Source organism: Trypanosoma cruzi, genomic scaffold (assembly GCF_000209065.1).
Source record: "Trypanosoma cruzi strain CL Brener 1047053517115 genomic scaffold, whole genome shotgun sequence".
Taxonomy (NCBI): Eukaryota; Euglenozoa; class Kinetoplastea; order Trypanosomatida; family Trypanosomatidae; genus Trypanosoma; species Trypanosoma cruzi.
Genome location: NW_001849496.1, coordinates 56,502 through 65,773, shown reverse-complemented (window position 1 = coordinate 65,773; position 9,272 = coordinate 56,502). Strand labels below are relative to the sequence as shown.

Here is a 9,272-nt window from a genome sequence, read left to right as displayed (position 1 = left end):
AGGCGCTACTCAACGACTCCTTTACGGACCCGCGGCAATTTCTGCTGCGGAAAGGGTCACAAATGCCACAACGCATGCAGCACTGCTTACGGACATGGCTACAGAGGACGCCATCAATAATAACATACCTGTCGCGGCGGGTCTTCTTGCCACACGAAAGACGAATTCGTCGTCGTCTTCACCGCCTACGACACCGGGGCCCGCTCAAGAGGACGCCTTGGCATGGCTGCATGACATTGTTACCCCAGCAACAATTGCGACGGATGGAGCTGATGGCAAATTGGATCAAGTGACGGTGAGAACAACGTTTTCTGGCAACCCGTCTTCAGGAGCCGTGGGCAGCGGGGCCTTTGTCTCACTGAACAATGAGGAGGACGTCGATGTTGACAGCAAAGAGGAAGAAGAGGAGGACGAGGACGAGGACGAGGAGGGTGAAGGCGAAGAGGACGAGGAGGACGAGGATGAAGAGGCAAATCATTTAGGACGACAGACGGTGCAGCCAAAGGGAAATAAAAAGTCCTCCAATCATGGCGGCAGCACTCGGCAACGATCGCGTTCGCAGCGGTCTAAATCTCAAAAACTGAAGGCGAAAAAACTGAAGAACTCGCCGCCCTCGTTGTCTGTGGCGCGGAAGAAGTCCGGTGGCAACGCCAGCAACGCAGCGGCGGCGGCGGCAGCAGCAGCAACGGCAGCAGCAGCCGAATCTGCCGCTGCTGCGCAGGCAAGACGAAAGGGGGGAAAGTTGAAGAAGCGCAGTAGTAAGACTGCACCCTCCTCTCCCTCTCGCTCCGCCGCTGCCGCAGGTGGTGAAAAGAAGCGGAAGAAGAAGAAGAGGTAAAAAACACTCGGCCAAGAAACGAGAAGGAAGGAGTACGGAGAATTACTTATTGTTTAGAGGAGGGTCCAGTTCTGTCGATGCACGCATTTAATGAAATGCATGTGCACCAGAAGGAGTGGGGAAGGTGTGTGTTCATAGACGAGTAAGAATAGAGAAGGAAATTAAAGAAGAAGAGGGAGTGGATCGAAAAGAAAAGACAAAAAAAAAGAAAAAAAAAAGAGGAAGAGGATAATGATTGTAGTGATGATGATGGATATTTTCTTATTTTATTCTCCTATTTTATTTTATTTTTTGATTTTTGATTTGTTGTTGTTGTTGTTGTTTTTGATAGTTTGTTGTTTTCCTCTTTTTTATTACACCTTTCTGCCTACTCCATTCACGTATCTGCTCCCGTATATCTATATATCTATACATATATATGTGCATGTATGGACATAGAAAAACGAAGTGATTGCGTGAAGAAAGAGGGAGGAGAATAAATGCAAATGGCATATACATACGTACATTTATTATTATTATTATTATTATTATAAATTGGAGTGATAACAAACACACGTGTCTTGTGTCAAATAACCCAAACAATTGTGCCTTTAAATCCCATGCAAACTCCACGGATAACTCTCTTTCTTTCTTTCTTTATTTATTTATTTGTGTAAATTTTAGCTTTAGGAATGGGAGAGTATCAAAAGTACACACACACACACACACACACACAGTCTCTCTCTCTTTCTTTCTCTCTCTTTTGTTGTTGTCGGGGGTTTAAATAATAATAATAATAAAACAAAAACTAAAAGGAGCGTGAGGACGGAAAGATTTGCTCGTCTCCGTACAACAGCTCGTATCGTCTTCTTCATAATTCGCAGAAGAATTCATTTATTATCGAATTACATCCCTTTTTTTTCTCTTTTTTCACTTGTGGCGTTGATTAATTTGTTTTATTATTTTGTATCGGTTGTTGTTGTTTCTTTGATTGTGTTGGTTTGGGGAGGTGGTGAGTTTGGTTTAGGCCGGGCTGTGACTGCCCATTAAAAGATATATCGTTTTGGAGCAAGAGCGCAGATGAATCATGCAACATGTCATGCGGAGGAATATGTGGGGTTATCTTTGCTAACGAAGGATTCCCAGCCATTGGGAGAGAGAAAAGGACTTCTCCCACATGTTGCGGTACGATGTCGCCCACTTACCGCGGAAGAATATTGTACCTTCACGTTACGAGTGCGTGATCCCGACCCTGCCTTAACTGCATCAGGCAGCGATACGCTGTTGGTGGCATACCCGGTGGCCATTCAAGTATTGCCACCCAGCAGCAAAGACAGCAGCAGTGGTGATATTGAGCAAACGGAAGGAGCTGCAATCACGTTGGCACGATATATGCCCAACGGGACATTATGCATGCAGGAGTTTCCACATGTGTTTGATGCAGTTTTTCTTCCAGACTCTGTGGAATGTTTCACACGGTTACGTCATGAATGGGAGCAACCCGAGTCGACGGATGCAACTGGGCGCCAATGGACGACAGGGTGCTATGACAGGTTGCTAGACATGAGCACAGTCTCCGGCAACGATGGTGCCTTTGCGACCCGGCTGATTAAAAACGCTGTGCACCCAATAACAGGTGGGGCGCTGTCGTGGGCAAACGGGACTGAAAGCGATGAGGAGGAGGAGGCGGAAGCGGCGACGCTTCAGCGGGAAGTGGAGCAGCTGGCCTTCCTCAACTCACTGTGCTCCTGCCAAGCAGTGAGAGCAGACAAACGCCCCTTCGTTGGGGCCTCCGTGCGGCCTCCCAGCAGATGGAGTTTCCCGATGGATCAGGAGGAAGTTGTGAATCAACCCATCGTGCCGTTGCTTGTAGGTGGACATCACGTGACGGTGATTGCCTTTGGCCCTCCCCAAAGTGGAAAGTCATACACGCTATTCGGCACCCCGCAGTCAAGGGATAGAGCAATTGGCACACAGCCGCCCTCTTTCTTGTCTATCCACACGCATGGATTGATCACACGCGTCGTGCGGAAACTTCTTGAAATTATTCAAGAGCGTCTGAAACGAAGGGGAAAAAGTGTGGTGGTGGATGCCGAGAGGGAAAGTATGAAGGAGAAAAAAGACGACGATGGCGTGAGGGTGGCATTCGTGGCGTTTCAAGACGATCCACCCACCGCTGGGACTCCGTCCGGTCAGGCCCCATCGGTGTTTATGTATGACCTGTGGAACCCCGTCTCCTTTGCCGCACTTCGGCGCACGGTACGTCTTTGCGGTTCGGAAGCAAATGCCGGAACCACTGGAGATGGGAACCTTTTGGGGAAGGGCGAGGGGCAAAATGATCCTCATTGTTTTTCCGGCGCCACTCACGTTACAGAAAAATGTTGCAACTTTTCTTCACTTCTTGTGGAAGGAGCCGTGTGGATAGATGTGCAAGCGGAGGATGCGATGGTTTTGTACCAGCAACGTGGTTTAGAACACCTTACATTATTGCGTGAGAAGCTTCATGTCTTGGGCGTACATGCCCCCCTGCACGTTGCATTGCTTGTGCGGACACGATTTGAGAAATATGAAGAGGAGGAGAGAAACATTGTGCGGAATTACATCATGACGGGGGATAGGGATGCGTCTATGGCGTACCACGCGGAAGGGCTTTTCATTGAACTCCAATGGACACCTCCCATCGCAGACGGGAGTGCGTTTCGGTCTATTCTACAGGTGCCGGAAGCGGTAACATCCCTCTCTGACTTGGATGCACCGAATACATTGTCGCTCCTTTTGCAGAATGTGCGATGGGGCCATGCAAAACTTTTTTTGATTCCAACCATTCGGGCCTCTCTAATGCATGCCACCGACACCATGAACACGTTGAAAACGGCAGTGGCATGCAAATTGTTGTGTCGTCATCCGGAGTGGTTTTTTGTCCCTTGCACGATCGATCCTGTGGAAATGATGCAGCGGGCCGCAAATGGCATCGAGAAAGAGTTAATGATGATATCCGCCTCAAAAAAAGGAACAGGGAACATGCATTTTGTAACCACAGCAGAAGCGAAAAGAAGACGACTAGATGTTCTTACGTCATCTATCCAACAACTCACGGCAACATTGGCGGAGCGTCATGCATTTGAGCGGCAACTGGTTTTTTCATGGCATCATGCGGATCGTGCTTCACGGGAGGCACTTGTACGAACATGGGCAAAACCAAAAAAGAAATTTTGGCATCTCTTTACGTTATCAGACGTGAGGCGGGAAGTATGTGATGACCGTCATGCTGATTGCGTGGCCGCAGGGCTACGACGGCATCCTGTTTATTTTCTTTTACTTCTTCCTCCTCCCCCTTCCGCGGGCACCGTCAAAGGCCACCGTCAGGCAACGCTTGCGGCAAAACAGGAAGCCGCACTTGAATCCCTTCGTAGCTCCGACAGCTCCAATACTTTACTTCCTCTCTTTTTTGATATCAAAGAGAGTGATTTGGGAGATGGGACTCCCTTTCGACTATCGTTTTGTATGCGTTTTGCGTCAGGCACAATACTGCCGCCGATGTCACCTGAGGGAGGACTGCAGCTGCCATTGCCGACGGATATTATTCGAGGAAGTGAAGGGACATTACACAATGCTGTGGTGGAGGTGCGTATTCAAGCTGTGGGTGGTCGGTTCCTTCTTGCTGCGTCTGTTTGGCAAGGCCATCGAATTACGACAGATGTCATGCCTCTTGTCTATGTCAATGGTCTTCCTGTTTCATGGAGGTCAGCGGAGGAGACGCTGCCCTTAGCAAGCGCAAGCATAAAAACCTCATTCTGGGTGCCCCTCTCACTTGGGGCACGTGTTGCAGTTGGTCCGTATGTCTTTATTCTTTCAGTACGGGATGACACGATGTCGTTTCCCGCGTCGTCGTTGCCTTCCTCATGGAAGGTGGCCGCTGAAACGGAGAAGTTTTCAAGAGCCCTGGTGCTGCTGTGGGAGTCTCGTCGCCGCCTTGAAATATTTAGGTGGCACCAACAGAAGCTGCGACTCATCTTTGATGTAACTCAACTGAAGTGGGGGAAAATTATCACCAATAGTTCGCTGAGCGGGAATAGCGACCGACTACAACGTCGTCGCTGTACGGCAGTAGAACGCGATGTGTTAGCCGAGTATCACGGGGCTCTGCAGAAGTGTGGGGTGGGGTGGCGACATCTGGTTTGGGGTCAAACCAAAGAAGAAGAAGAAGAGGAAAAAGGCACGAAAAAGGAGCTGGCACGGACGGCTAAAGTGTTGTTTCTACCGCATTGGATGCCTGTTGCATCAATCCGTAATATCGCTAACACCCGTTTGATGAGTTCACTTCCAAACCAGTTGAATCTTCTGCTGGAGTGCGTCTCGCGGCATGGAGCATTGAGCAAGACGGGGCCAGGGGAAATCGTCACCTCCACGCACCCCTTGAGCCATGATCACAGGGAAGATTATCACGAGGAAGATGAGGATGGAGAACTTCTCATGACAACGCTGTACGCTCGTTCCTGGGAGGAGATTGAGGAGGTGGAAGCATTCACGCATTTCTCTTCGTCTCCGATGAACGCCTCCGTCGACCCTGTGTGCATGCACATGACGGGGGCGTCGGAATTGGAACTCGATGGAGGTGTTGGCAATGAGTCGGACGGCAGGCATCGTTGGCCATTGAAGTCCAAACCGTCCGTGGAGGCACTTCGCCGTGAGCTGGACGCAATTGAACGTTACTTGGATGAGCAGCTTAATCCGAAGCCGCCGGTTCGTACGGGAGCTCGATCAAAGAAACCCCAGAAGCATCGTGAAGAAAAACGGCGAAAAACAGGAGCTTCTACTCATAGTGCCGTGACGCCTTATATTTACCCGGATAATATCGAGACGGTTCAGCGTCTCTGGGAAGGCTATGGATGCTACTCACGTCTGCTACAACCCTCTGCCTCCATGACGTCTCTTTTAGCTGCACTCCTTGGCTGGCCTGACAGCATCCGTGACAGTCAAAGCCGTCAGGAAAAGAACAATAAGCCACTGGAGCCCGGCGGTTCTTTAAATGCATCATCATCATTATTATGGGATCCTTCTTCTTTACCGTATGTGTTGTCACAACCAGAAACCCCCACGGAGGAGCGGGTCCTTCGACGAATTATTACCCGCCACAGGGATGCACAGTGTGCGAGGATGCCTGTTGAAGAAGTTCAGTTGTGTTACAAAAGACAACTAGTTCTGGAGCTTTTGAACTTTTTGGTGGAGTTGGAAAGGTCACGTCTTTGGAAGCAGGATGGCCCTACGGTGCCATCGCACAAGTATGAACACAAAAATCTCCTGAATGATAATGGCCCGCCCTTTTGCATGACAACTGATAAAAAACCAGTAAAGACGGTGAACACAGAGGCCACTGACGCCGCATCCAAAACCTCTTCTGCACAGGACCGCTGGGATTTCACCATCGCCGTACCATTTCAGACGATTCACACATTGTGTGGTTTTGCCCATGTGCATAGACTTAAAAGAGTCAACGGGGGTGTGTTTTTTGGGAAAGACATGGCGGTATTTGTTCCCACCACCATCGCGATTCATGGACACTTTTTGTATTACTACGATGCGGAGGGGAAAGAACCCCATCCAGATGACAAGGCGAAGGGTGGGTGTTACCTGCTGGGGGCGACCATTGTGGGTATTTCAAAGTCTGTATTGGAAGAAAGACGAGAGTTGGCAAATGATTCCGTGTATACTGGAAGTGTTGCGGAAAAAAGTAATAAGGCGTTGTTGGATGCGAAGCGAAGTTCCACGGGTTCTCATGTTGGCACAAATGAATTATTGATAGCAGCGGAGGCTGTTGGGAAACAAAATTCGCATGGCATTCTTGGGAAGTTTATGACAAATATGCGTGCAGCTATCGGAAAAATAAATATCAACACGAAGGCGGTGACAGGCGAAGGCGTACAGGGTAAAGCCAGAAACTTTTTTTCTTCTCCCCGTAGGGCGGGAGCCGCGTATGCCACCCATAATAATAATAATAATAATATCGCCACTAGTGACGGTGATGATGATGATGATGACACAAGCAGGAGTGGTGAGCTTCTGTATTTTATCGAGATCATCCCTTCTGTGCAGCGAGGTCCTGAGAAGAATTATCTCTTTGACACGCGTGAAAATCACTTATTACTTGGATTTAATACGAAAGGGCTATGGGAGCGATGGAAGACGTGGTTTAACATTGCGTCCATGCCTGTTCTTTCCGCTCGTCTAAAACGTCATTTTGGTTCTGACCATATTCGAGAGGCTGCCATTGCGGCGTTCAGCGATCTTCAACGCTCACTTATACATGAAGAGAAGCGGGGTGTATTCTCGCCGCATGTTAATCGTCCTTATGTCATTGGCGGACCCATACCCCTAACCCTGTTGGAACTGAAAAATGTCCTTCGTGTCACTGCAGACATGGCATTGTATCACACCTATATGCATGTAACAGACGCAACGTTCTCATTATCATCATCAGCAGCAGTCAAAACTATGATTGAGGAAGAAATGCTCGGTTTCTCTACCGTTGATAGCAATGACGCGATGCAACGACAACGCAGGAAGGAAGAAAAGCCGTTTGAGGCCGTGCAAGGGTTCTCGAGGCATTTTATACGTCATTGTCATTTGAATGAAGTCGCAGAGCATGACTTGGGTATGCGGCGTGCGGTGCGGTTTCTCTTCGAGAATAATAATCGAGTCTCCCAGTTGCCGTTGCAATCATCACCATCATATTTTACTTTTCCGCCTTCTGCTTCTCCAGGCGAAGCCGCGTCTCCTTCTGGTGGTGGTGGCACCGCAGGTAGTGACCCACAACATGCCTTACCCCATGGCCTTGTCGTTGGCGCTCTTGCGATGCCGTCTGTGGTGCTGCCGTTGTCGAACGTTCCATTTGCGACGCAATTAAGAACGTCATTTGTCACACACGTGCGTTGGAGACGCGAGGACGCCTCCGCAGTACCCATGCAACGCCGCAGCGGACGGAAGAGGGAGTCATCACCTCCTCTCAGAGACAGTAGGGAAAATCATTTCCCGCCATGGCAATCAGGGACGATGGGAAAATCGGCAAATTTGGCCAACGACGGTGCACAACTCTTTCAGGAAGAAATTCCCATTAATTATAGGTCGCCGTTCCGTCATGCCAAACTTCTAGACGTCACTCGCATTCACGCGGAGAGGTACAACTCGCATGTGTGGCTTATTGATCACTTCAATGGCACAATTGAATGTGCCACAAGTGCCCCTGCAGAGGAGCCCCCACACTTGCGTCGTTGTGGCTACATCCGCTCAATCGTGTACAAAAGTTACGAGTTGTTGCATGTGGCACGTTCAGACTTCCTTTTAGATGGCATCAGTCTTGAGGAATATGTAACAGATAAGGCAATAAAAAAGGATAGAGGTGAGGATGTGTCCTCACGGCCTTTATACGGAATTAACATTTTGTTTTATCGCAATGATCGTATTGTCTATAACGAATATTTTGAGGATTTGCGGGAGCGGGAGCGCTTTTTGGAGTGCATCTCTGCGATGCGGCCGACGATACGTATTTTTGCTCCCGCCCTCACAGCTGCTGTGGTGCCGAAGGATGAATTGGACGACCCCATGTTGACAGGTTCATTTCATATTCATCCGGATGCTACACGGCGGTCATTATGCATCGCCGAAGTAAGTCTTCGTGCGGTGTTGCCAACAGCCCCACTTCCTTTGGTCTCTCAATTTTGGTCAGCGGTACTGCAGCAACTGCGAGAGGAAGACACCATGACTGCAGCGACGGGAAAGAGGCGGCACAAAAAGCGACGCCGACTTCACCGCGACCCTCGTGAGAAAACATGGAACATAAAGATTGATGCCACCCTTTCAAACAGTGGTGAGTACACTGCGAAGAGAGTGCAAGGTCTGGCCCCGTTTACCTCAATGGAACCTAGTAAGGAGAAAAAGGAGAAGGAGGAAAAGGAAGGGACCGCAACGACGAGTACGCTAGATTACGAGGCCATAATTGAGTCCCTTCTTGCCAATGACTTGCCGAATGGAGGGAAGAATGGCGAGGATACATATACGGTGAAGCTCGAGGGAGTATGTGGACTACAACTCAGTGGGGAGGCGACAGTGCCGCTCAATATATGGACTGGCACGATCCATCTGGAAGGTTTGCCAATGAACAACCCGGCGACACTGCGTAAGTGGCTTGAAATGTTGGCCCCACAGTGGTCCATGATGCACGCGTCAGGCAGAGAGGAAAATTCTGTGAATCAACTGGGGGAAGAGGACGAAGAAGACGACATAGATGAGTATGATGAAAATGGAAATGAAAACAATATGTTTGGAGCTTTTCCTGGTTTCCAGAAGAGGAATGGGGCGAGAAGACAAGAATGGAATGGCCAGTATGGTCGCGATGCACCTTTTTCCCCATCGGCACGGGTTGATTTGAAAGATGGAATGGAAGGAGAAAAAAAACATT

At 49.2% G+C, this 9,272-nt stretch overlaps 2 protein-coding genes across 2 annotated transcripts, besides 11 other annotated features; both read left to right on the top strand.

Moving 5' to 3' along the window:
• Window positions 1-9,272: a sequence feature (heterozygous, Esmeraldo-like haplotype).
• Window positions 95-838, top strand: Tc00.1047053503895.10 (hypothetical protein, conserved; the record flags this gene model as incomplete). Its single annotated transcript, XM_800810.1, has 1 exon — window positions 95-838. One exon carries the CDS (start codon window positions 95-97, stop codon window positions 836-838), a length of 744 nt encoding a protein of 247 aa, XP_805903.1.
• Window positions 393-470: a sequence feature (GA-rich).
• Window positions 652-699: a microsatellite.
• Window positions 1,025-1,056: a microsatellite.
• Window positions 1,142-1,165: a microsatellite.
• Window positions 1,232-1,275: a microsatellite.
• Window positions 1,345-1,369: a microsatellite.
• Window positions 1,529-1,553: a microsatellite.
• Window positions 1,555-1,579: a microsatellite.
• Window positions 1,597-1,619: a sequence feature (AT_rich).
• Window positions 1,898-9,272, top strand: Tc00.1047053503895.19 (uncharacterized protein; the record flags this gene model as incomplete). Its single annotated transcript, XM_800811.1, has 1 exon — window positions 1,898-9,272. A coding segment is annotated over one exon (7,375 nt), but the record flags the coding sequence as incomplete, so codon positions are not given.
• Window positions 6,801-6,821: a microsatellite.